Below are 26,281 nucleotides of genomic sequence, written 5' to 3'. Positions count from 1 at the left end.
GGCAGCGGATTTGAAGAGTTTGAAATTTGGGGATTTCCGATTTGGTCGATTTGGGGGAGGATCTCTTCGAATTGGAGATGCACCTCAGCCGACGGAGGCCTGAACCATCGGAGTACCGCCGGCATGGCGTCGGAGCGGTGATGACGGAAGGAGGACGACGGTTATGGAGTTCACCTCCTTGAGGAGCTCGATTTGGGGGCAGATGAAACAAGTTTCTAACTTAGAAACTTGTTTTACAAAGTTGAAAATGAAATAATCTTACATCCCGACGGCAACAGCGGTCGCCGCAGCAGCGGCGGCAGTCCAATGACATCAGCGACGATTTTCAGCCGGCGGCGGTGCTGGCAGAGAGGGAGACCAAGAGAGAGAATAAGAAGAAAAGAGACGAGAGATTAATAATTAAAAATATAAATTAAAATGGTTAATTTTGGTCAAAATCGGCTAAACGCTTACTTTTAACGGTTCTACCAATTTAGGACCAATTTCGGTTCGAGTTCATTTGTGAGGGACCAAATAATAAAAAAGATAATGTTCAGAACCAAATTGATAAAACGACCATATGTCTAGGACCACATTTGGCCTTCACTCTAATTAAAATCCTAAAATATGAAAATTACATACTTAAAATCCTAAAAATTAAAAATTACATAATTAAAATCCTAAAAATTGAGGTTGAGAGAATTGTTTGGTGTACTGTGATTTTTTGTGTTGAAATTGAGGTATTTATAGATGAAAGTGTGAATTTTGGGATAAAAATAATGAAAAAGTATAAATAAAAGTGTGGAAAAATGGATATACTATTTTATTAAATCTGAATTTTTCAGATTTTTTTTGAATTTTTTTTTAAATGATAAACCAACGACCAATCAGAGCATGCCACGTCGGCTGCTCGTGCTCTTGTCGTTGGCACGACGATGCTTTTAGAGCATCCACATCCGTGCTGTTTGGCAAGAGAACATACGTGGGCACGAACCTACTTTTACTCTCTGCTCTTAGGCAAGAGCACTCCACATTCATGTTCTTCCACAAGGACAAACTCAAGGGTCCCACCATTCTATTATTCAATTCAAATACTTCAATTACTAAAAACATTTCCACAATATTAAATTGCATTAAAAATACCCGAAATACTATTACAAATTACTAATATTAAAATTACATAAAAAATTACATAATTAAAATCCTAAAAATTAAAAATTACATAATTAAAATCTTAAAAATTGAGGTTGAGAGAGTTGTTTGGTGTAGTGTGATTTTTTGTGTTGAAATGGATGAAAGTGTGAATGTTGGGATAAAAATAATGAAAAAAAATATTAAAAGTTTGGAAAAAATGGATATATTTTATTGGGAAGCGGAAAAATATTTTTTTTATTAAATCCAAATTTTTCGAATTAAAACAAAATTAAATAAATGATAAATCAACGGCCAATCAGAGCATGCCACGTTGCTGCTCGTGCTCTTGCCATTGGCACGACTGTGCTCTATGCATCGAGCAGGGCCGTGCCGTTGGCAAGAGCACAACGGCGAGCAAGGGTCTGCTTTGCCAACGGCACGGCGCCTACTCTTGCCGACGAGCACCGATGTGGATGCTCTTAGCTAAGAGCAGCGACGTGCCGTCGGCAAGAGCACAACAGTGAGCAGGGTACACGCCGTTGCCACGGCAGGGCGCCTGCTCTTAGCTAAGAGCATTGATGTGCATGCTCTTAATGCATGGAGTGAGAAATCTTTTTTGGGTATTAAATTTAGAAAAGTTAAATTTTTTTATAATTTTATTATAAGTAAGGTAATGAAAGATTTTGTAATAAGATCTTAATTCATTTTCTTGGACTATATACCCATTCACTCAAAATCCCTGTGGGTAATTACCTATTCCATCCTGTATAGAGTATTTAACTCTCTTTGTAGTATAGATCAATGTTATAATCTTCATATGTAAGAGTTCTTGTCTTTGTAGTAAGATCAATGTTATAATCTTCATATGCAAGAGCTTTTGTTGATGTCAAGTTCACTTATTGATATTGTTTCTCAAATATCTACTTTAGTATTTTTATCTCAGTCTAATATCGAAATGCATTTGGCTTTGGCGGTTTGACCATGCATTTTAAGATGTGCTTAAAATTCATGCAATTATAATTTCTTTTATTTTATCTTAAACACCCTTTTATTCATTTAGAGTTGGACGCATTTCTCTTTTTGTAAGTATTCATAATATTATGAATTCTTTTTTTTCTATAAATTAATTAGAATTTGTATTCATTATTTGATAGTCTTATGTTTCGTGCATAACACAGTTGAAAACACTAGTTATTGTATATTCTTCACTCAGGTGAAACTTTATTCTAGAGTTTCATATTCTGTGAACGTTACAATAGGTTTTATTGTGAGTATATTTCCGAGTTATAACTTACACATGACACCCTGTTGATGCGTGTTTGCAATTTTTGTGTCTGAAAGGTTTTAATCAATTTTTATGGGCTAATTTAGATAAAGATTTTATTTTTATTTTCTGTTAATCATATAGTATAATAATTTGAGATTATATATATTAAAATAAATATAACGAGTCGTGCATCGCACTAGTTAATCATTAAAAAAAACACTTAATGCACTAACCATCACAGGCAATTAAACATAACTTTAAAATCAATTAAATCATTACTCCAACAACAGTTACGAATTACTAGGGCTGGGGAAAAATACCAAAATACCGGTCTTATCGTATCGAAAAAATACCAAAAATACCAAATTTTCGGTATACCGTGATTTCCGGTATAGTATGATAACGGTATGAATTTTCAAATACCGCGGTATACCGCTGCATACCGAAATTCGGTATATACCGTAAATTAAGGTATATACCGTAAATAAAGTTATATACCACAAAAATATAAATTATATATAAAATATATTATATATATTTTTAAATTATAAAATCTATTGTGAAATATAAATATAATTATGAATAAATTATATTTAATTTATTTTTAAAATTATAAAATATAAATAATATTCTAAAAACTCTAATTTTCTATTTTAATTGATGTTGAAAGTTAGGTATACCGAGCTTCGGTACGGTATACCGAAAATAAGATACGGTATCGGTGTGGAAATTCGTTATACCGAAAATAAGGTATACCGAAAACTTTGGTAAGATAAATGTATGACTTTTTCGTATACTGTATTTATGGTAAGATATACGGTATGGTGGTTTCGATATGGTATACCGTACCACCCATCTCTACGAATTACCAATAGTAATGAATTTTATTTAAATAATCATAAATCAATGTATAGATATTTTCAACTTCCAATGAAAGCGGGAAGAGTCAAAAGTGAAAAGAGAGAGCAACGAGCCAAAAAATTTTACAAGCCCTGCATTCCACGTGGCATATTTCTATTGACCAAGATTCAAAGCCACGGATAGCAAAATCAACTTGAAGCATCCACCGTCGATCCGATTCCCAATCAACAATTCCCAAAAATTCAAAAATCCCCCAAAATCTTCATCTCTTCCCAAAAATTCAAAAATCCCCCAAAATCTTCATCTCTCCCGCCCACTCTCCTCCCTACTTATATCCCCACCACCGCCCCTTCCAATCCATCACTCAAATCACATACTCCTACATACAATCTCCGTCTCTACACTACACTCCTCCATTTTCATCAATGGCTCGCACCAAGCAGACCGCTCGCAAGTCCACCGGCGGCAAGGCGCCGAGGAAGCAGCTCGCCACCAAGGCCGCCAGGAAGTCCGCCCCCGCCACCGGCGGCGTCAAGAAGCCCCACCGCTTCCGCCCCGGAACCGTCGCGCTTCGTGAGATCAGGAAGTACCAGAAGTCCACGGAGCTCCTCATCCGCAAGCTGCCGTTCCAGCGCCTGGTTCGTGAGATCGCGCAGGACTTCAAGACGGATCTGAGGTTCCAGAGCTCCGCCGTGGCGGCCCTGCAGGAGGCGGCGGAGGCCTACCTCGTCGGGCTGTTCGAGGACACCAACCTCTGCGCCATTCATGCTAAGAGGGTGACCATTATGCCCAAGGACATTCAGCTCGCTAGGAGGATCAGAGGCGAGCGCGCTTAGTCTTAATTCACTCGGATTGGATTCATCTTCTGTTAGGGTTAGGGTTTGAGTCGTGTTGGATTTCGATTTGGGGAATTAGTGTAAAAAAGTTGTTTCAGCGTTAGGGTTCCTAGCTTGTTATCAATTTCAATTTCATTGAAATCCAATTGGCATTAACTGATTTAGATTTTTTCTGCGGTTTAATTCTTATGTTTTGTTGATTAATTAGAGAATGTGTTACAATATTTAGCAAATGCAACAGTGACCAACTTTGTTGTGTATGGAAATGGAAGTTTAGCCAAATAGTAAATCCTCAAGCTAGAGTAGTTGCAAATTTTATGCTGCTCTACTGTAGAACAGCATAAAATTTGCAAGTTTAATTTTTCATGTTTTATTTACTCAGAAACACAACCATTTTCCCCCAATCTTGAATTTTTAAATTAAGTTATCCAATTTTTATGTATCTAAAATTAAGTTAATGTTCATAATTTTCATAAAAGTCATGAATGAAGTGTGAAATGGAGTTAGGAGAGAAGCACCAAAAGGCATCATCCCTCCCCTGAAGGCTGCACTATATATATGCCAAGAGTGATGATCCCAAAGACAAAGGCAGCCAAAATGAACATGAATATGAAGCTAGCTTGCTTGATGTTGGTGGTGGTGGTGATGGCACAGGAAAGCACAGCCCATCCCTGTGGTAGCACTTTCTTCTCGGCTCTCGTTCAGCTCATCCCGTGCAGGTCAGCAGTTGCTCCCTTCAGCCCCATCCCCCCAACCGAGGCCTGCTGTGCTTCCATCAAAGCGCTAGGCCAACCTTGTCTCTGCGTGCTCGTTAACGGGCCTCCCATTTCTGGGGTTGATCGCACCATGGCTACTCAGCTCCCGGAGAAGTGCACTGCCAACTTTGAGCCATGTATATATGTGCTGCCATCGATCGACCACTCTGCATTTTCTGTCTTGGGTTGATTTTAAAGTGTTATTTTTCTTGTGCAGGTGAAACGTCCAAGTGAGAAACTTTCTGTGGAGTGCTGCTATGAGGTCTAATAAGTGTGTGTGGCCAAATTGTAATAGGTTGTTAGTTACCTTGTTTTGAATTTTCTAGTAACTGTTGTCTTCTTCTTGTTAATCTTGCTGCACAAATAGTTTCTCTATATTGTTGATTGAGCTCACGTTAGCAGATCCATTATTTCCTAGTTCATACACAAATTCTTATGTTGCTTACCACTGCTAGACATGATCAAGTGATTCAAGACTCGAGAGCAATCTCTATATAACTAAAGGCACAAGATAATCATAATCACAATAATTTATGTGGTGGGATCTAAATGGAACCTTCCATATTCAAAGAATTAGGTGGGTCCTGTGACTTTTCACTCATCTAGCATTACAAGAAAGGACTGACAACACCAAAAAATGCATAAAATGCAGGAGCTTTCTATACAAAAATTATTCATAAAAACACTTACACTTACCAGTTTAAATAATAATACTACAACATGGAGTTTAGTCTGTCCTCCTTTTTCTCCCCCCTCCTCTTCCTGGAGGGTGGGAACTTGCAACACGCATACATAGAACAATAGGGAAAAGGCCACGGGCTTTGACTCGTGGGTGGTGAGGTCGCAGGTGAATCAAGACTGAAGGATATACTCATCTACTGCACTTGGTTTTCGTCTTGCCAGAAGCATCTACTTGGAAGGACTTGTTTGGTGAGGTTTACCTAAACAAACGCATCTTGCTCTCACATCGTTGAGCACCTATAAAGAAAGGAGGGAAAATAATTAGGGAAGATGAGGTTGGTGAGCATGTTCAATGTGAAAGAGATGATGTATCTGTTTCATTACCTTCATTTCTTTCTGCAGCTCTTTGATGTAATCAACTGCCAAGTCCAACATATCAGCCGTGTTCGTTTGCTGCATATATAAACGGAATCAGCAAAAACACCAAACAAGATGAACACCATTCCAAAAGTAAATACCATTACAAAATCTACCTTATCCATATTAGGGAAAAGATCTTGCAACTTCTTCATGTTCTTACTAATCCGTGTTCGTCTATTCTGCAAATCATTGCAAGAGATGCTGTTATTCTCAATAACTCCTCAGTTTGAATGGGAGAAACTATGATTCCAAATCCTAGAAATTTTACCCTTTCAGCAATGCTTCTAGGATGAGTGGCGAAACCCCTTTTTGCTCGAACTTGACAAGGAGTGGTCGTCTCTTGTTGGAACTGCAGGAAGTTCTCAACTGCAGCCATCTCCGTGGAAGTCTTTGGCAAGCTAAAATGCGATACTAAACCAGAGGACTTTTTCCTGGCTTCTCCATTCTGAAGTAAAAATGGATTTCAACAACAGAAGTAATTGACAATAGGCAGCAAAAGAAATGTGGTTACCTCATTCTCCAATCCATTGAAATCAGAAAACATCTTCGCATCACCATCTCTGTTTCTTTTCAAACTGTTGAAAGATGTTTCATTCCAAGAATCATGATGGAAGGCAGCCCCGTTTCTCAGACGACCATTTTCAGGGCTGAATGCGTTCTCATTTCCAGTTTCGGGTATGCTGGGCATGAATCTCGAGCTAGAAGATGCAGCCGATGACAAATTCATGGAACTACTTAAACCACAAGCTGATGAACTGTCTTCTGCAGGATTGTGAACTCTGTAGTTTCCTGCCTCTCCCATTAAACCAAAACCTGAGGTCCAAAACAAGTCTTAATCACTCCATATTTAACCATTAACACTACTACTTGAACTCATAATCAACCATGCCAAGATTTATGCATATTTCATCAAAACAGCTAAAACAGGAAAATTTAGAATCCATCATTCAGCGAGGCACTTCAAAACCGAATATTGGTAAAAGTTTTTCAACTAAACAGAAGGCAAAACCTAAAGATTGCATTGAATTTTGTTTCTTCAATATTATTTTAATTTTATTCAGATGAAAAATATTGCAAGTAGGAAATATTTTTGTAAGCCAGCTCAAAGTCAACTCCAACCTTCATTCAAAAGCAACAAACTGTTCCAGCTAAATTAGACACATAGCAAGGAGAAAAAGCCTAAATTAGAAATTAAAAAAATGAAGTAATTTAGTACCATTGAAGAATCCAGCAGGAGAGCTGCTTTGGCGGAGCAGATTAGACCTATTCCCATTTTGATCTCTCAACCTCTGATGCTCCATCCCCACAGAGTAAGATCCATCATACCCGCCCGGGTACCCGTTTTGCGCGGTTCGGGGCTCCGGATCCGCCTCATCTTCCCGCTTCATACTACTCTTGGGATTGAGATCGCGCGGCGGCGCTTCCATGAGCGCGGAGAAGAAAGCGTCCGATTCATCGCCGCTGCTGCTGTTATTATCGGCGTTGGAATCGAGAAGCGCCGCGAGGAAGGAGCTCGGCGCCGAGCGGTATCGAGCTAATCCGGAGCTCTGCTGCTGCTGGTGTTGATGTTGATCATGATTGGTGAAGAAATCGGCGTCATGCTTGAAATTGGTGGTGTGAGAGGGATTGGAGTGGAGGAAGTCTCTGGAAATGGCGTCTGAGGTGTACATAGTTGGAGAGAAAGAGGTTTTAATTGGAAAACATAAATGGAAACTCGTATGGAATTTTAATTGGAAAAGGTAATGGGATTGAATTGAATGGTGGTGGAAACGGTGGGTGGATAGATTGGATCGATCGAATCCTTTTTGGTGCAAAACTAATGTAGGTAGAGAGAGATTAATTGAGCGAATTGCAAAGTCGAGGTGGAAGGAAGTGCGTGCGTGCGTGTGATGCAGCAGCAGAAGAGTATATATAGGGCGGAAATAATTGGAGCGGATTTATCGGAATTATGAAATTGAACACGTGAAATTGTCGAAATGGTGAGTTGCATCCGGACTAATCATCACCCCCCATTCTAGGCGTATATATCCATTGACATGTCACTTCCTCCACCTCATCATTTCATTTATTTACTATACTTTTAGAAGGTTTTGTTTCAAACTAAAATTTATTGGCGACTCGCTCTACATTTTATTGGTTTAATTTATGTAGATAATATTTTTTTTGAAATAAATTGGGCTCTACATTAGACTTCATACTGAAAATTTATTTTGCTACAAAGAATGGATTTGTAATACTCATATTGAAAATATAAGTGTTTAAAATAGTCATATTCAAGCTCAATAGACTGATAGAGTATTGGATAACTAAATGATTTCAGAGAAACATCTACCTTTGAAGAAGACTAGAAAATCTCAAAAATTCAAGAGAAAATTAGAAAATCTCAAAAGTTCACATATTTACAAACAATTTCTCTTTTTATATTAAAAACAGTATTGTTATTGCCACACCTACATTTTTAGCATAGCCATGAACTTCAATTTGAAGAAAATTAGTTTTGGGAGTAAAAGATCAAAAAATAATAAAAGTTTGTGTATTTAGCGTTAAAAATATTTGGATTAAACAGAAAATATTATAAAAGTTTATGTATGGACATATATTCATAAATTTATGATGCTTATTTTGTGTATGAATACATGCTCGTAAAATGCCCCACCCCCACTTATAATTTCATTATTTAAATATACAAATTTATATTTTAAATATATTATCCACACACTTTTCATATTTTTTCCTTTATGAAAAATCTGAGCTTGCCCACACTTAAAGTGCACTTCTTCACCCTACGCACCACTCCACTTATTGCGAAGCCCTTTATCCACACAAAAAATATGTTTACCAATCATTTTATGAAAAACGTGTTCTAGTTTAGTTTCATAATCAGTCACTAATTAAACAATTATATTTATATCAAATTGATTGTACTTAAGTTTTGATTTCACATAAATATCCATTCAAAATAAGATAAACAAAGATAACCTAATATGTAATTACCTTTTCTCCTTAAATATTTTATTGTCTTCTCTCCTTTATCTGAGGAGCAACTTTACAGCCCCATACATATACATATACACACAACATAATAAAAATAATTTATTTATTTTCACAAACATAATAAGGATATGGTAAAATACAATTTAATAAAACTGAAACAATGTTCTTTATTAAAAAAGATATGAGTCCATGGTTTTAAAAGGGTTTGGTGGTTTTGTAAACCATTTTGGAAATGTATCAAAACCATGAAAGTGATTGTAAAATGCTATCTTGTTCTTTCCTTCTTGTGAGGGGTGGTATCTTTGACTAGTGAGAAGGGGCAATTTGGAACTAGATTAATCTTTAGTCATTATCATAATCATATGCTTAGTCCTTTTTTATGGTCAAGGGGTGAGAGAAAGTAGGTGGGCGACACACTTGAAAAGTAGTAACATAGACTCTAAACAAAGTTAGTTGAATTACATATGAGATGCATGAATCCAGATATTAAATATATTTACCCCCACCACTCGAGAATGGTCCCGGGCTATTTAATTGTATTATATGCTAAAAGCATTTTATTATTTTAATGGATTTATGTGATTGTAATTTTCGATAGAAATGATTAAACATGTGGTCCATAGACCAATAATTAGTTGAAAGGTCAAGAATAAATTTATCTACGGCTTTTAGACTATATTACCATGAAATTAGATAATAAGGTGCTAGTTAATTAACGAACATTTAATATGGAGCATAGAGCTTCCCTTTAGTGATTTTTGAACATTTAATATGGTATATCTATGTTGAAGATATACCGTATATGATTCAATTCCTAATATATCTAAAAAATTTTCCAATCCAATTCCTATTATATCTCAAATTCTTTTGAAGCATATAAATACGCATTCCATTCATCGATCTTAGAGTCTCTAAAACATCTTTCGTACTCCATTAATTCATCCATCCTATATTTCATTCTCATCATTCCATCATATTTCATCCTCCATAAATTCATCCATATATCGAAGGAGTTCTTAAGATCTGAGCAAGAAAAGACTTAAAACTTCAAGATTCAACCGATAAAACTACTAGTTATTTATTTCAAGTTCTGTATAATTATTGTTTTTATTATTTTGTCTATGAGCAGCTAAACAAAATGAATTCTCTGATTTTAAAAGCAACACTTATGTTTATTTAATTACAGTTATATCCAAGAATTCATTTATTTCGTTCGATTTAGTTTAACGAATTTTATGTTTCTATCATTTACAGAGTTTTGTTCACTTTCATCCCACTCATTCCATTCTCCTTTGACATTTATATTTACTAATCTAACCTTGTGCGAGTGATAATAATATGTCCATTTCAACACGGCTCCTACAAGAAAGGAACCACACCATGAGGCGATTACTTTATGCAACTTATTTCCTAATTAATATACATTTGGCAGGAGACAATATCTACCTTAAACAAATTATTTGTCAACCTAAATAGCTCGAAAAGTTAAGCATTTTAGTTTGTATAGCATATATATATATACTAACAAAGTCAACTATCTCAACTACGTTTCATAACTTTTTATGCCTTTTTGAAGCCATGTAATTTGATAATTATATATTCGTTTGAACCTTGGACACCATGTGATAAGAATGATAACAATCAATACACATAATTCCACCTTATAATGTTTCAAAGACTCGTGACACAGAGTATTATTTATAGTTAACAATTGTAAATAGAAATACTTGACTTATAGTAGCAGAGTATTATTTATAGTTAACAATTGTAAATAGAAATACTTGACTTATAGTAGCATGTAATATTGTAATCGTAGGTAGAGTACACACTATCAATTACTTATAATTCATCTTTTTATTTACTAATTCGGATTCACTTTATATTGAAAGAAATTGTGTGTTTGATTAAAAAGTAAAAAATATACAGCTGACTTTATTTTGCTACGATTTTAATAACTACGAATGTCATCAACTTGGTCGACGCAACATAACACGAAGTCGATCCAAAATTTTAGGGAAAAGATGAAATATGACTTTTGGAGTTGATCAATGACAAACTGAAAAAAGAAGGATCACTTGAAGGTAGAGAATATACGCATGATATCATTGTATAATTAAGAAATGACATGGCTAACGCACCGGATACAAGTAGAAGACGACGAGAAACCAAGATTTTGTTTATCGGCAGGGATATGGATTCGATCGGGTGAGATTCTTTATTTGAAGATTAGGCTGTGCTGCAAACTTCTATCCATTTAAAGTGGGACGTCCAATTCAAGAAATGCCCACAACATTGTGGTCACACACACACAGAATGATTGGTTCACAAAACACCAACTAGATATCATTCACCATGGGGCAAAATAATGGAAAATAAAGTGCGTACAGACTTGGAAAAGAAATATAATTAGGTATAGTACAAACAAATATAACACCAACTTGTAATGAATTTGGTTTTGGTTCCAGAATACACAAAAACAAGCAGCTTCAAATATATGGAGAACTCTGGTTATTCTTAAATGGGGATACTTGCTGAAATGTTGTCAGTAATATGCTTTCCGTGGATTGTTCTGCAAATATTTTGAAATAGTGCAGCTTTAGATGATTAAACAATCACCTTGCTTGTATATGAAAGGGTGTAATGAGAATAGGTGAAAACCATACCAAAGGATTTGGTCGGTGACGATAGCCTAGCATCATCCTCTTCTTATACTGCTCGTAGATGTCATCATCGGGATTGACTTCACCTGGAGCTTGAGCACCGACACCCAAGTTATCCTTTTTAACATCCCCAGCCATAATAGGAGCTGCCATTCCACTTTTTGAGCTCCCCAGACCCTCACCTGCAATTATCTCCATTATGTTAGAGCTATACAGATTGCGATCACTGCCGAGACAAACTAACACTAACACTAACACTAAACACATTTGTAGGAGTAAATGCCAGTCAATTTTGCTGGTAGACTGAAACAGTAGCAGCTTACACATCTCATATGCAACTATACTGCAGGATATCATATTTCAAATAAAGCAATTAGCGATAATGAGAATAATGTACACATTGTTCCACATCAAGTGAAGATACTAGTCTCAATTATGTATATCGTCAATCACTGCGGAAAACAATCCAAGGAATAGAGTAACAAACACCTGAATTCATGCAGAAGTAAATTGTTGGTATTCACATCAATAAAATAATATTATCCCAGAACACATAGGATATTGCAGAAAGGACACAACAGAAACAAAAATCCAAGAATGAAAAGGAAGACTTCACATATATGTAGGCTAGTATGACCAACTTTCATTACCTTCTTTCCAACCCATTTTAGATAGGAGTCTGTGACCAACATTATCAGCCTGAATTTTTGTCTTCTCTGCAGCCTCCTCTGCAACTTTCTGAGCAGATGCATCATTGCAGGTAGCCATGAACTTCTCAAGCTCTTCGGGAGGAATATAATCACCCATGTGATGCCCTTTTTTACCTGAACCTGTTTATTGAATAACATGGACATTCTCCATTACTGCTGGTGCTTTTCTGGATTTGGCAAACCAGGGACTCCTAAAGAAAGGATACAGAAGCTTAACCTTGGAGGGAAGCAGGTGGAGGCATCTCATCTTTTGATGCTTTCAAAGGCCTCAGCTTCTCTTCTTGTTCAGCCTTCTTCATGTAGTATTCCATCATGGCAATAGGGTCTGAACCAGGTGGTCCACTTGATTCACCTAAACGTATTCGGTAAAAGCAAACACCGGATGTCAAATGCATGGAAAAATATCTTTAGGGACCAAAGCTATCAGAAGCTGAGTTATTAAGTTCAGCATGCTCCTTTCAGGGAGATGTATTTTAAGATATCTCCCAGAGAAATCATGTACTAGTGCAGAAGAAAGAAATACTGGATTGTGGAACCTCAATCCACATGTCATCTGCAGATTGGCAACACACACACTGACACACATAGGCATCTATTTATATATATGCATATGGGTATATATTGTGTGTAATAAACCTTACTTATGTCACTCTACTCCTAAATTTTAAAGCCAAAGACACAACCACAATTTGTGAGCCTGGAAACCATTACTCAGTGTATGTGTGTGTTTAAAAACCTTTCTTATGTTACTCCTATCTTTTAATTCCAAAGCAAGCTAGAATTTGTGATCTTGGAAACTATGAGTCACGAGTCACAAGTCACGACTCAGTCACAAAGGCTGTATGTGGATGAAATACTTCTTCAGACCCAGAAGGGCCCAAAATATAGTATATCATGATAGCAACATTTGCATAGAGATCCTTAGTTCCTACTTCCTTGTCTAAACAAAGAAGGCTAATCAGTTAGGTTTATGCTAGTTATCCATTATATCATGAATGTATCTTTTGCTAGTGTTTCTTTTTAGTTGAGTTTCATTGAAAGATTGCATGGCAGGGAATTATCACTGAGCACTTTGATTGCTAATCTCAATTCCTGGAAATAAACATCACCCCTTTTTAATTTCAGCATCATAATTTTTTTCTCTTTAGTCGTCTTGCTTGGGCATCTAATCTTACTGTCAGTTTCCAACAAATTTATTCAAAATGGGGAGAACCCTAAAATAAATCATATACAGGAGCAGGTCATATCAGTAAGTAATGTAGGATCATAAACAAAATGAGGATTCAATTGCCGTAAACACTCCCCACGGATGCAAAATATAGAATGGGAGGCCTAATTTGATGAAAGAACATGAAGGAATATATGCTGAATACAAGAAAGTACCGTTCTTTCGGTGTGTTGTTTGTGATGATGCATGGGAAGATCTTAAACTCTCTGTGGCTTCATATAAAGCTGAAGCAGGAGTTTGATATTTAACGTGCTGCTCTGACCTCTGAGAACTGCCCACTGAATTAGGAACTGTACTGCCTAAACCACCAATAATAAAAGCAGGCCACATTAATAAAGCAACCGACCAGTCGATAATGGGTTACACATGCAAAATTTTGTTCACAGAAGCTTAATTGTGCAAGACATGCAGTAACAATGTAAACAAGAATGAAATAAGTTAGGACAAAAAAAGACGCACAATATTTATACATATCTTTATTCACATAAAAAATATTTAAAATGAGTTAGGAGGCTATATATCATAATCCAGAAAATCCAGTCAAATTTGGCGCTTAGCAATAGTGTCAGAGGTGGATTACAATGGGAAGGATGCATTCGTCGTCAGCTTTTCATATCAGTACATCTCAAGACACTTTTTTACAACTAAACACAACCACAGTTGAGTTGAGTTCCATTATCATTCTGTTTTAGCATTCAACTCAACATTGCATGCAAACCTGCTCATATACAACCCCAGCAAAAAATAAAATTCTAAAGCAATAACGGGAATTAGTCTCTGGAAACTGTAAATCTTTTTTTCATAGCATGTACTTATTGCAGTTTATCTATAATTCTGACTAAAAGAACTTCAGCTAATAATTTGAACCAGAATGACTGAAATCAATAGACGTTACTTTGCAATGTCTGGGAATCTTTTGATTGGGGCAAGGCCTTCTCCTCCTCACTAAGTCGATATTTATAGTACTTGTATTCTGGACAGTTCTCATCAAATAAAAACCTGCAAATGAAATCGATTGAACTCCTTAAGTCATTATAGTAATATCAAGCAATGCACAAACATATGATTTTAGGAAAATATAGAGCACAGTCTCTCCTTGCATTTACGGGTACTAGAAATATAAGTAAAAGCAATAAAATCATCAGAGAACAGGACCCATGTATTTGTGATCCAGAAATATCACAAACTAATTATAGAACTATTGACAAGAGGTGATATATGTAAAACTGCTTTGCTAATGAAACTACTTGCTCACCACAGTATACAATACAAGGGATTGTAAATCATAGATTGTATTTGAGAGGCAAATCATAAATATTCATATGGAGGCTACTACTGTTCATAGGTCAAATCAAAGACAAGACTTTGCAAGATCAACTACTTCAAGAATGAGAAAGTTAGAAAGGGAAACATATTAATTGTATCAAATATTTTCTAAAGTAAATCCTACATAATAGAAGAAGAGGAAAGAGAGAAAGGTATAACATTAAAAAATGAGAGAGAAAATGGTCCATTTCTTTCAGAGAAGTTGTTCACTGATAACAATATGCATACAATTCTTATCTGGATAGACATGATGATCTAATAATATCATATGAAGCTAAGAGTAAAAATTAGACTTATGAGTACAGAGCAGCCAGAAATTAAATCCAACGTACTTAAAAGGAGTATCTCCGGGATTCTTTTGCCTTGTCACATGCTCAAACGGTCTCCCATTCTTAGCCACAAAACTAGCTAATTTATCAGCAACATTCTTCACTATAGGATCACTAGGGAAAGGTGGTGCTGCATGTTACTCAAAGAACTGATTAATACTTACACCCTGAAGAAGAGAATTTAAATTACTCTTCTAGCAGGCGAGTCACATATTCCAAATCGTTCACTGAACACCTCTTTCCACCAACGTCGATATGAACTTAAATATAAGCTGCATTCACCAAATAAAAGTAATTCACGAATATTTTGCTCTAATTATCTGATTGACTGTTACTCAGGCAATGAAGACCCAGCACATGGTCTAAATAGATGGACAAAATATCAGCCACATGCATTTGGAAATAGGTATTAGGAGAATACTCTAGCAAATAACTGTTCAGCTCATGAGCTCAGATAGGTCTTGGCACATGTGAAGCACTACTCAGCACAATCAATACTTAGACCAGCAGATCCAGTAATGTATAATGAAGAAAGAAAAGGACAGGCTGGTGTTGATGCAAAGCGAGTATGAGAACTAGTTATAAAACAAAATCACTAAATAAATGCAATACACTTAAGGATTCCTGGTGCAATATGAATGTGCCCGTGATTCTCAGAAGGCAAACTAGCACATTAGATATAAGGAACAAAATTAGAATATAAATTTGAGTTAATGAAATCCTGATCAACAGGTTTTCAAAGACTTTCCAATCTACAAACAGTTCATACGACATTTTGAGCCAGAAAGACGGCTGAAACCTGTTATTATAATAGAACTCTTTTCCCCTGGTAATAGGAAAACGAAAATTATGGAAAACTGCTGGTCACCATTACAAAAAACTACGAGTGGGGAAAATTATGTTTGAGACCAAGACCATAGAATTTTCCAAAATCAAATAGTCAGGGACATGTATGACGATAGACATACTTGCCACTTGGTATGGATTTTACCCATGGCGATGCACAAAAAAATAGCAAAACAAGTAAATTACCAATATTAATTTGTTTTGAAGACAGATCAGAGGAATAAAGTGGGGCCAATTTTGGGCGCTTTACTGGCCCATCATCTGCGGAGTTTCCAGCATCTTCATTGTCTTCATCCAAATCTTCACCAAACTTAACAGGGGTTGCAATCAGTTTTGACTTTTGTTTCAAACTGAATGCAAGTTTCCCACTTGAAGGAGCTTTAGCCGTTCTGCTAGAGCTATTAGCCTTAGAATTGATAGTTGTTTTACTGACGACAGTCTTTGAGGTCTGAATCTCACGCGTGTTTGAATCTGACTTAGATTTCTCGAACTGTTCACCCTTCTCCTGTTGAAGTTGCTTGAACCTCTCCAGGAATGATCCATCATTAGCAAATAATCCATGGCCTGTTGTCTTATCCATTGCCTAGCACTAGTTTGGTTCACTGATTGCCTGTGCGCTATGACACATGCAAGTAGATGATAAAATTAGTCACAGAAGCAGCTAGTACATAACATATGCATCATTCTATAACAGTGACAGGATTCAGAGCAAGTTTAAGTGTTATTGCTTATAGTATCACTTAATTGTAAGAACTTCATGATAATTATGAACCACATCAACAGGAAATAAGCTGAGCATTGCTGGATTTTACAAAGAGGAATCAATGTCTCAACTTGTAAGCAGAGCATGATCCTCGAAAAGTCTGAACAGCCACATAACTCAGGAAAAGCAAATGTAAACGAAAGCTATGAACTAGTAATTCAAAGAGAAGACTTTAACCCAATTTATAACGCATAAATTCTAGTCGCACAAAGCCCCACTACATCTAAAGGCAGGCATTCAATAACACCAGATTTCATCCCAAAGAATAAAACTTAATAACCAGAAACAAAGAGGAAATATAACACAAGCCGAATCAAATCCCCAAACCTAATTTATCGATTGGATTCAATTCCAGAAACGCAAAGGAAAACAGAAGCTCTTTGAAACCCAGGGAGGCAAGAGATACAACGCGCCAATAATGAAACTACAAAGCACAAAACGAAATCCCCAAATTGAAGAAAACTAAAACCAGCTGCTTACCTGATGAAGCCCGAACTGGAACGATCAATTTCAGAGGGATTAACAGTTGCAATCCCTAATCGGATACAATTTGTGTTTTCGTCAAAAACGATTAAAAAATGAGTTATAATAGATTTGCATATATTTCTGATTTCTCACCTTTTTCTCCACAACGTCCATTTGTTTATTGACAAAAGAATTTATACTGTAGTTATATTTTAAGACTATAATAATACCCCATATACATGTTGCACCCTCAATTCATTCTCTCAATTATTTTGGTAGTGGGAAATTGTATTAAATTAGTATGGCAAAATCTATTCTTAGGTCCTTATATTTTTTAGTCAAAATGTTTATTAAGTCTTTGTACAATTTTTTCGTTTTAATAGATTCTTATATTTTTCACAATATTTTTATCATGTCCTCGTACAATTTTTCGTTTTAGTAGGTCCTTATACTTATATCATAATTTTCATTAGGTTCTTGTACAATCTTTTATTTTAGGGACCTTTTTACATTTGTCTTGGATAATAATTTAAATTTAATTTAACTTAATAAACTTTTTAATATTCCATTATTTAACTTAGCATAGTCTATAAATATCATCTTGTTATCCAATAATCTCAATAAGTTGTAGAGAATAATAAAAAGATTAACCGTGATGAATGAAGATTAAAATCGAAGTTTTTTTTAGAATAACTATCTGAATTTTCAATTGATTATTTATATTTATATTGAAAGATACGCTTCCCTGAATATTTATAATCATAAGATAAGTTGAATAATAAAATTAAAAAGTTCATTAAATTTAATTAAATATAAATTAGTATCTAAGATAAAAATAAAAGAATATCTTAAAAAAATAATGTATAGGGACCCAATACAAGTTATAATCAACGTATAAGGACCTACTAAAACGAAAAAATTGTACGAGGATGTGATGAAATTTATGAGAAATGTATAAGGACCTATTAAAACGAAAAAAATGTACGAAAACCTAATGAACATTTTGATTAAAGACTTAAGAATGTGTTTTGGCAATTCATTATTATAAATAATGTAATGCGTTGGATAGTTTTGCCAATTTTTTTACTAGATGCATGATTATTTTGTTGTATATTATTAGGCAAATATTACTTTATTTTTATACAACAAGTTAAAATTTTTGCATGGCACAAGGTTACACTTAAATTAAAGCACAAATAAATCATACTAATATGTCCGAAAGAAGAAAATAAAACTATTTTCATGCTTTTATTCTCACCCATTCATTTGTTTTTGTAGTACATAAATTAAATGAACTAAATTGGGCTCATTTTTAAAAGAGCCCACTAATCATGTACTAACTATTCAGAGTTAATTAGAAAGCCCATTACTCATGCAAATCGAAGCCCAAATCCACTAACTATAATTAGGTTAAAAACTTGTTCACCTATTCTTTCTCCATCTTCTCCATGGCTCCAAAGCAGCAAAACAGTGGTATCTTTGTGGGGTTGAAGAAAGGTCATGTCGTTACCCCAAAGGAGCTAGCGCCGCGCCCCTCAGACAGGAAAGGGGTGAGTTTTATGCCTTTTCTCATTGCAATTTCATACCAGCGCTATTTATTTTAAGTAATTTTTATCTAATTCCTGAAATTGTGTCATCTTCTTACTTGCTCCTTTTGTTTTTGCAATTCTTAATCTGTGATTTTAATTGGCTACTGAAAGATAATATTTAAATATACGCACATTACTGATTCATTTGCTAGAATCATAGCCACTAACAAATGTAGCCACTGATTCATTATGCTCAAATTTAGTACTCAAATTCAAAAGTTGTTTTGTGATGCGCTTACTGATACATGTGCTCTTTGAACTTATAGTCAATAATTTAGTCAGGAATTTTGATTGCTAATGTTTAGTTATTCAAATCCGAATGCTGCCTTACTCTGATGTATAGTTTACACACTAATTCAGTGATACACGAACTCTTTGAGCTGATTCAGAGATTTGAGATATTCGAAGGAGGAACCGATTTAGATGCGTGTGATAGTTGGCAATTTTTTTATTTCGATTAAGTTTTGGAATGTACACATTTTGTATAGGAATGATTTTTGTCTGATTGATTGTGCAGAGAATCCATTTCCCTGCTTTAGGTAGTTCCAGTTGGTCTTTCAACTTGTTTATGCTCAAACCTATTTTTTAATACAGAAAACAAGCAAGCGAGTGCATTTTGTGAGGAGCCTTATCAGAGAAGTTGCTGGATTTGCACCTTATGAGAAAAGGATCACTGAGCTTCTCAAAGTCGGGAAGGACAAGCGTGCTTTGAAGGTAGCCAAGAGAAAGTTGGGCACCCACAAGAGGGCAAAGAGGAAGAGAGAGGAGATGTCTGGCGCTCTCCGAAAGATGAGGTGAATTAATTATCTTTAAAAGGAATGTTGAAATAATGTTTCTGTCTGTGGTAATTGTATCTCTTATTCTGCTTTGTTGTTGGAGCAGGGCTGCTGGTGGTGGTGAGAAGAAGAAATAGAGAACTGCTCTTGGATCTAATTTTTGTCAGAGTTGATTAGGACATCCTTTGATGTATTTTGCTAATGACTTGCATAAATGTGACACATTCTGGTTTTACTTTTTCAGTACCATCTTCTCTGATGCTTGTTTTCATAGTACTTGGAAATGAAAATTTTGTATGGTTTTATATATGCAAGTAGCAGTTTAACTTAAGCTTATATGACAGTTTTTTTACAATGGGTTTTACAGAAAGATGGTACTTATATTATTTTAGTAAATAATTTAGGTAAAAATAAAAAATAAACAAAAAATTAATTGCCCATAATAACCGGCTTGTATAATTTTTCGGGTAGTCTCTGATTGTTCGATATATCATTTCTAAAATATTTTTCGGGTAGTCGCTGATTGTCTGCTATATCATTTCTAAAATGTAGTACTCCCTCCATCCTTAAAAATTCATGCTGGATTAATGGTGACAAATTTTTTGGGACGGAGAGTATTTACAAACTTTTAATGCTAGTAATTATTAAAAAATCATTTTTGGTTGGAACACTCATCAGCTATGAGTTTATTGCTCATTTTGATGTTGTTTTGTGTTGTTTATTGCTCCATATTTTATAGTATTAGCAAAAACCAATTACTGATCTTTGCATTAAGATTGTATGTATGTTTAATTAAACAACTCGTTTGAACCTCCCATGTTATTGAATAGAGGTCGTGAAATCAAATACTATTTAAAACTATAGTTCAATATATTTTTTAATAATTAAATTAATAGTGAGGAAGATGAGGTGGATATTATAGTGTGGTTATTGTTGTTAAATTTTGTTAATTTAGTGATTTATTATTAATTTTGTTTGTTTATATTCCTATTATTGCGCACAATTACACATGCCATATTTGTCTTAGTATTAAATTTTGTTAATTTAGTGATTTATTATTAATTTTGTTTGTTTATATTCCTATTATTGCGCACAATTACACATGCCATATTTGTCTTAGTATCGATATATTTGATGTGAGACTTGATATGCTGAAGGACTTAATTTGAGCTATTGCAAGCGACTGGTGTATTTTTTCTGTCTCCTCACATGTATTTTTCAATCTATTATCAAATTCTGTAGATTCATGATTAACTGTTTTTCAATAGTACCGAGTATTTCTTCTCACTCCTTCAGTTGGTATTTTTTGGGTTTTGTTTGAGAGTAATTTTTAATGAGTAAACTTTATAAACAAAATTACTCCCTCCATCCCAAGAAAGATGACATCTTTCTTGTGCGGCACGAGATTTTATGCAATTTTATTTTGTGTATTAAGTAGAAAGAGTAAAGTAAGAGAGATGGAATACAATAGATACAAATGTGTTTCCATTTGTTTTAATGGGTTATCTTGGTTGAGACAAATCAAAAAGGAAAATGAGTCAACTTTAATGAAACGGAGGGAGTACTTGATTAAATTTTGACACCCACCTACTGGTTTCTCCTATTCAATAAAAAGAAAAAAAATTCTATTGTCCAGAATGAGAAAGGGAATGCATAAATTTTCTTAACAGACCGTCCGAGTAGAGAACAGAGAAATGTTTAAAAAGATCAAGAGAGGGAGGCAGAGCACCGGCAAAAAAACAAGGAAGAAATTACTGATGTTAGTAATTAATTTTTTTAATTACCACTAATATTTTATAAAAGATTTATTAAAAGCACGGATAGAAAAACAAAATACAGTAGCATTGTATTATATGCATAGTTAAAAATATAAACCTTTAATAGTATATTTAATAAATCAATTATAAATCAAAATATAGAAATTGAACATATAATAAGTATAATCACAAATAAAAAATTTCTTTTGTTGAAAATACTAAAATTAAGCACATGCTGAAAATAGTTAAGATTATAAATCTCAACATTGATATAATAAATTTATACTAACTTTTATCATATATGTTTTGAAAATTTTAAAAACTAACTTTTATCACGCCTGTGCTATGCACAGATAATGTATTTTTAAAAATTAATTAATATTCAATTTTAAATTAATTAAATAAAATTAAAATGAATATTAACAATAAACATTATGAGTAACAATTTTAGTTATATGATAATCAAAGATCTATACAAATCAACATTGAAACATAATAAATTTGAAACAAATCACATACTATAATGTTTAAATATTAAATCATGAAGTAAAAGAAAAAAAATGATCAGTAGAAATTAAAAATAAGCCTGGAAAAGAGTAACTCATCTTTTTCACCCCTAAACGATTGAAGTGGCCAAAATTTGTCGTCCAAAAAAAATCAACAGAATCATGTTTTACAATTTTCAGTTACTAATCATGGCAGAAAGCACTAACTTTGGAAAATCATTCGAATTGACTCGTAAGTCAAAAATCAACGAAACCAATTGCAAAAGAAACATTTAAAAGTCAGGTTTATGAGGATTAATTTTGAGCTTGAAATTATGAACAGAAGATAAAAATCTATCACAATAAAGAATTAAACACAATGGATAATTACTCATTATTTTAAAAACTTCTTTATACACTATATTAACTTTAAAATTAAAATCAATCTCATTATTTTAAACTTAAACCTTCAATTCTTCACAATTCTGTCACTCTCCAACATAACGCATTGATTAAATAACTCGTTTGTCATCTTTAAAGCCATCCGCCTCACCTAAAACTACAATAAAATAAGGAACAAAATCAATTTGCAATACACAAAATCAATAATCAATATGTATTAAAACATTCATGCATAGAGCAAAACATAAGATGAGACCCAGAGAAAATCAAGAAGAATGGAGAAACTCTCGAGAGAATTTTTATTGAACAAGATGAGAATTTACAACTGAAGAATATCTCTCTGTTTTAGAACCGAGCCCTAATTAGAAAAGAAAAGGGGCAAAACAGATTCATCAACTAATAGTTGATCCAAAGGCTACAAAGCAATCCATCAACTAAAACAAATCAAGGGTCGGGATTTAAACATGTATTTAAAATCTTTTCCCTCTGTTTTCCAAGAGTTGAGTTATTTGAGCATTCTCCACAAATCTCCACCTTGCTCAAACAACTCCAACCTTCTCCTGCAAAAGAATCAATCTCCTGCACAAACCAATCTTCTCCCTTGGCAATGCTTTAGTCAACATATCAGTTGGCTTGACAGCAGTATCCACCTTGAATACCTCAACTTCACCTTCCTCTATCTTCTCTCTAATAAAATGCAAGCGCACATCTATATGCTTGCTTCGTTCATGGAAGACCAGGTGCTTTGCAAGGCAAATCGCGCTGTTATTGTCGCAACCAATAGGTATAGATTTCTGGACAACTCCAAGCTCTGCAGCTAAAACCTTTATCCAGAAACTCTCTTTAATTGATGCTGTCAATGCAAGGTACTCAGCCTCGGTTGTTGATAATGCAACAACATTCTGGAGGTTGGACTTCCAGCTGATAGCTGATCCAAACATGGTAAATACATAACCTGACTGGGACTCCCTATTATCCACATTGCCTGCAAAATCCGAATCAGAAAAACCCATCAGAGCATCCCCATTCCAGCCATTGTTTCCACCATACATAATTTCCAAATTTGCTGATCCTTTCAGATATCTCAGCAGCCATTTGAGGGCTGACCAGTGCTCCCTTCCATGATCAGACATAAATCTACTAGTTAAGCTCACAGCCTGAGCAATGTCAGGTCTGGTACAGATCATGGCATACATTACACTGCCTATAATGTTGGCATATGGGATAAGCTCCATTTCTTTCCTTTCTTTCTCACTTTGTGGCTTCTGATCAACTGATAATCTAAAATGTTGAGCTAAAGGAGTAGCTGCTTCTTTCATAGTATCAATCTTAAACCTTTTCAGCATTCTCACAATGTAATCAGTCTGCCCCAGCCATATGTATCCAAGCTTTCTGTTTCTGACAATATTCATGCCAAGAATTTTCTTTGCAGGTCCAAGATCCTTCATGTCAAATGCTGATCTCAAATCCTCCTTTACTTGCTCCACCTCTTTCTTACAAGAACCTGCAATGAGCATATCATCTACGTATAATAGTAGATATGCCACTGGTACTCCACCTCTTTTCTTAAGATAGACACAAGAATCATATTTAGATCTAGTGAAACCACAGGCCACCATATGTGAATTGAACTTCATGTGCCATTGTCTACTAGCCTGTTTGAGACCATAAAGACTCTTATTCAGCTTGCACACTTTCATCTCTTCCCCTGGTGCAACAAATCTTTCAGGCTGAACCATGAATATGGACTCCTCTAGCTCCCCATTTAGGAAAGTTGTTTTCACATCCATTTGTTCAAGCTCCAAATTGTTTTTGGCTACAACTGACAGCAACATCCTGATGGAGCTATGCTTGACTACAGGTGAGAAGACTTCATTGTAGTCTATCCCATACTCTTGACTGAAACCTCTTGCAACAAGCCTAGCTTTAAATCTAATAGAACCATCTGCCTCCAATTTTCTCTTGAAGATCCATTTACAAGATATCAGCTTCCTGCCTTCCACCTTTTCTACCAAATTCCAAGTTTTATTTTTCATTAATGAATCTATCTCTTCATTCATTCATTGCTATCAGCCATTTATCCCGTTCCTTGCTAGCCATAGCTTCTTTATAAGTCAGTGGCTCCTCAAGCTCAAGTTGTTCTGCAATATTCAAAGCATAGAATACCATCTCAGAGTCAGATAATCTGTTGGGATTTTTTGATGTTCTCTTGGCTCTATCTCTGGTCAACTGCCAGATTCTCAGATCCTCAGATGCATCACCTTGCTGACTTGAATCAGTTTCTGAGTCAACATCTCTATCAACATCCAACTCCCCTGTCTCAGCCCCAACTTCATGAGCATCTTGACCTTGGCTTAAACCACCATTTGTATCAGACTCTACCTCAAAATCATTGCTATCAGTGGCAACAATTCTCAACCCATCAGAAGTACTTCCTCTATTCAGGTAAGGCATGTCACTTTCTACAAAAATCACATCTCTGCTAATTATCACTTTGTGATTTCCAGGCTCTATACACCAAAGCCTATAACCTTTGACCCCCTTTTGATATCCTAGCATCACACACATCAATGCTCTAGGATCCAGCTTCCCTTGCCTCACATGAGCAAAAGCCTTACGACCACAAGTTTTCAAATTAGAGTAACTTGAATGCCTTCCATACCATCTGTAATCCGGTGTATCACCACTAATAGAAGATGATGGACATTTATTCAGTAAGTATACAGCAGTAGAGGCTGCTTCCCCCCAAAACTTTTTTCCCAGCCCTGAAGAGAAAAGCATGCATCTAATTCTTTGAACAATAGTTCTATTTGCCCTCTCTGCCACTCCATTTTGCTGAGGATTCATAGGGACTGTTCTGTGCCTTTTAATACCTCTCTCCTTACAGAACTGATCAAACTCCTTAGATAGATATTCTAGCCCATTGTCTGTTCTAAGACATTTCACCTTGCATCGTTTTTCTAACTCAACCTCAGTACACCACTCCTTAAACTTCCCAAAGGCTTCTGACTTTTCCTTCAAAATATATACCCATATTTTTCTAGAATAATCATCACTGAAGGACATATAATATCTACCCCCTCCTATAGTGTTCACTGATGTAGGCCCCCACAAGTCGCTATGTATATAATCAAGTGGAGAGGAAGAGTTGTGATTACCAGTGGGGTATGGGAGCTTCTTTGCCTTTCCCTTGATGCAGTCCTGACATGGTGGAATGTCATGTGTCACATCAGCAGAGATAATCTCTTTCTTCACCAGCTCCTTTATGCTTCCTATTGCTGGATGACCAAGCCTTTGATGCCACAGTTTGATGCTTGCTGGCTTTACAAGATTAATCTGATCCCTCTGAACTCTTACAACAGAAGCATAGAGGTAGTAGAGACTTCCTCTTCTTTGAGCCGACATAGTGACATTATCCCCCTTTTTAACCAGCATCTTTCCACCAGATGAAGAGAAGCTGTAACCCTTTAACTCCAATGACCCCAATGATATTAAGTTTCTCTTAACCTCTGGAATGTACCCGACATCATTGAGCAATTTTATAGTTTGATCTTGCATCTTTAACCTGATAGATCCAATCCCTTTGATATTGCACACTTGATTGTTGCCAAGAGTCACTGTGCCAGAAGCATCTCCAATTTGTTCAAACCAGTCCAAATTGGGACAAATATGGAAGCTACAACCGCTATCCATGATCCAAGAGGCACCATCTATAGTCTCCATTACATTTAAGGCCTCTGCTGCATCGATTTCTTCAACACAGTCAGAGGTGCTTGTGTTGAGATTACCTGAAGTTGCCTGCTTCTTTTTCCAGCCGAAGCAGTCTTTCTTGAGATGCCCGGGCTTTTTACACCAAAAGCATACCCTGCTCTCTTTCTGATCAGTTCCAGAAGGTTTAGGCCCCTCATTCTTCTTCTTGAAACCCTTCTTGCCTCTAAACCCCTTTATATTCAAGCTTTCGAAGGCGGCATCAACTTCTTTTGTACCAGATGCCTGCAACTCCTTAGCTCTAAGTGCA

General features: G+C 35.4%; 5 protein-coding genes across 9 annotated transcripts; 3 read left to right on the top strand and 2 right to left on the bottom strand.

Annotated features, from left to right (window-relative positions):
• The first annotated feature begins 3,593 nt into the window (after positions 1 to 3,593).
• LOC125204162 (histone H3.2) lies at positions 3,594 to 4,246 on the top strand. The gene has a single exon (XM_048102764.2). It carries the CDS (start codon positions 3,667 to 3,669, stop codon positions 4,075 to 4,077), a length of 411 nt encoding a protein of 136 aa, XP_047958721.1. The 5' UTR covers positions 3,594 to 3,666; the 3' UTR covers positions 4,078 to 4,246.
• A 329-nt stretch (positions 4,247 to 4,575) lies between these two features.
• LOC125203950 (transcription factor bHLH130-like) lies at positions 4,576 to 7,828 on the bottom strand. Of its 5 annotated transcripts, none has more exons than XR_007173482.2 (8): positions 7,150 to 7,828; positions 6,445 to 6,746; positions 6,202 to 6,378; positions 6,047 to 6,112; positions 5,898 to 5,966; positions 5,529 to 5,810; positions 5,140 to 5,246; positions 4,576 to 5,012 (listed from the first exon to the last, which is right to left on the bottom strand). XR_007173482.2 is itself a non-coding variant. In XM_048102515.2 (6 exons), the coding sequence occupies exons 1-6, from the start codon at positions 7,601 to 7,603 to the stop codon at positions 5,742 to 5,744; spliced, it is 1,137 nt and encodes a 378-aa protein (XP_047958472.1). In that variant the 5' UTR covers positions 7,604 to 7,825; the 3' UTR covers positions 5,299 to 5,741. The 5 variants fall into 5 exon arrangements, 1 of the variants encoding a protein (XP_047958472.1); XR_007173476.2 differs by having other exon boundaries at positions 4,576 to 5,008; XR_007173490.2 differs by lacking the exon at positions 5,140 to 5,246.
• LOC125204242 (Bifunctional inhibitor/lipid-transfer protein/seed storage 2S albumin superfamily protein) lies at positions 4,636 to 5,235 on the top strand. The gene is made up of 2 exons (XM_048102875.2): positions 4,636 to 4,969; positions 5,050 to 5,235. Exons 1-2 carry the CDS (start codon positions 4,636 to 4,638, stop codon positions 5,064 to 5,066), a joined length of 351 nt encoding a protein of 116 aa, XP_047958832.1. The 3' UTR covers positions 5,067 to 5,235.
• Positions 7,829 to 11,244: 3,416 nt separating the features above from the next.
• Positions 11,245 to 17,430, bottom strand: LOC125200803 (SURP and G-patch domain-containing protein 1-like protein). The gene is made up of 9 exons (XM_048098574.2): positions 17,270 to 17,430; positions 16,213 to 16,643; positions 15,184 to 15,310; positions 14,421 to 14,524; positions 13,681 to 13,824; positions 12,515 to 12,649; positions 12,238 to 12,417; positions 11,591 to 11,769; positions 11,245 to 11,496 (listed from the first exon to the last, which is right to left on the bottom strand). Exons 2-9 carry the CDS (start codon positions 16,604 to 16,606, stop codon positions 11,470 to 11,472), a joined length of 1,290 nt encoding a protein of 429 aa, XP_047954531.1. The 5' UTR covers positions 16,607 to 16,643; positions 17,270 to 17,430; the 3' UTR covers positions 11,245 to 11,469.
• A 1,242-nt stretch (positions 17,431 to 18,672) lies between these two features.
• On the top strand, positions 18,673 to 19,926 carry LOC125215247 (large ribosomal subunit protein eL36y-like). The gene is made up of 3 exons (XM_048116612.2): positions 18,673 to 18,804; positions 19,438 to 19,637; positions 19,726 to 19,926. Exons 1-3 carry the CDS (start codon positions 18,703 to 18,705, stop codon positions 19,754 to 19,756), a joined length of 333 nt encoding a protein of 110 aa, XP_047972569.1. The 5' UTR covers positions 18,673 to 18,702; the 3' UTR covers positions 19,757 to 19,926.
• The last annotated feature ends 6,355 nt before the right edge of the window (positions 19,927 to 26,281 follow it).

The sequence above is a fragment of the Salvia hispanica genome, chromosome 2 (assembly GCF_029641045.1).
Source record: "Salvia hispanica isolate PSC_SH4W2 chromosome 2, Shi_PSC_v1, whole genome shotgun sequence".
In the NCBI taxonomy this organism is placed as follows: domain Eukaryota; kingdom Viridiplantae; phylum Streptophyta; class Magnoliopsida; order Lamiales; family Lamiaceae; genus Salvia; species Salvia hispanica.
Note: the sequence above shows the minus strand (reverse complement) of the source record. Positions and strands in the feature narration are given on the sequence as shown.

What these genes read in the sequence shown, in the direction of transcription:
- LOC125203950 (XM_048102515.2), bottom strand. Translation starts at nt 7,603, where the DNA reads ATGTACACCTCAGACGCCATTTCCAGAGACTTCCTCCACTCCAATCCC. An exon ending in TCCTGCTGGATTCTTCAATG is followed by an intron (nt 6,747 to 7,149) that starts GTACTAAATTAC and finishes TTTGGACCTCAG; the next exon opens with GTTTTGGTTTAATGGGAGAG. An exon ending in AGCTGCAGAAAGAAATGAAG is followed by an intron (nt 5,811 to 5,897) that starts GTAATGAAACAG and finishes CTTTCTTTATAG; the next exon opens with GTGCTCAACGATGTGAGAGC.
- LOC125215247 (XM_048116612.2), top strand. Translation starts at nt 18,703, where the DNA reads ATGGCTCCAAAGCAGCAAAACAGTGGTATCTTTGTGGGGTTGAAGAAA. An exon ending in GCCCCTCAGACAGGAAAGGG is followed by an intron (nt 18,805 to 19,437) that starts GTGAGTTTTATG and finishes TTTTTAATACAG; the next exon opens with AAAACAAGCAAGCGAGTGCA. An exon ending in GGCGCTCTCCGAAAGATGAG is followed by an intron (nt 19,638 to 19,725) that starts GTGAATTAATTA and finishes TTGTTGGAGCAG; the next exon opens with GGCTGCTGGTGGTGGTGAGA.
- LOC125204242 (XM_048102875.2), top strand. Translation starts at nt 4,636, where the DNA reads ATGCCAAGAGTGATGATCCCAAAGACAAAGGCAGCCAAAATGAACATG.
- LOC125200803 (XM_048098574.2), bottom strand. Translation starts at nt 16,606, where the DNA reads ATGGATAAGACAACAGGCCATGGATTATTTGCTAATGATGGATCATTC. An exon ending in TCCACCTGCTTCCCTCCAAG is followed by an intron (nt 12,418 to 12,514) that starts GTTAAGCTTCTG and finishes TTCAATAAACAG; the next exon opens with GTTCAGGTAAAAAAGGGCAT. An exon ending in TAAAATGGGTTGGAAAGAAG is followed by an intron (nt 11,770 to 12,237) that starts GTAATGAAAGTT and finishes AGATAATTGCAG; the next exon opens with GTGAGGGTCTGGGGAGCTCA.
- LOC125204162 (XM_048102764.2), top strand. Translation starts at nt 3,667, where the DNA reads ATGGCTCGCACCAAGCAGACCGCTCGCAAGTCCACCGGCGGCAAGGCG.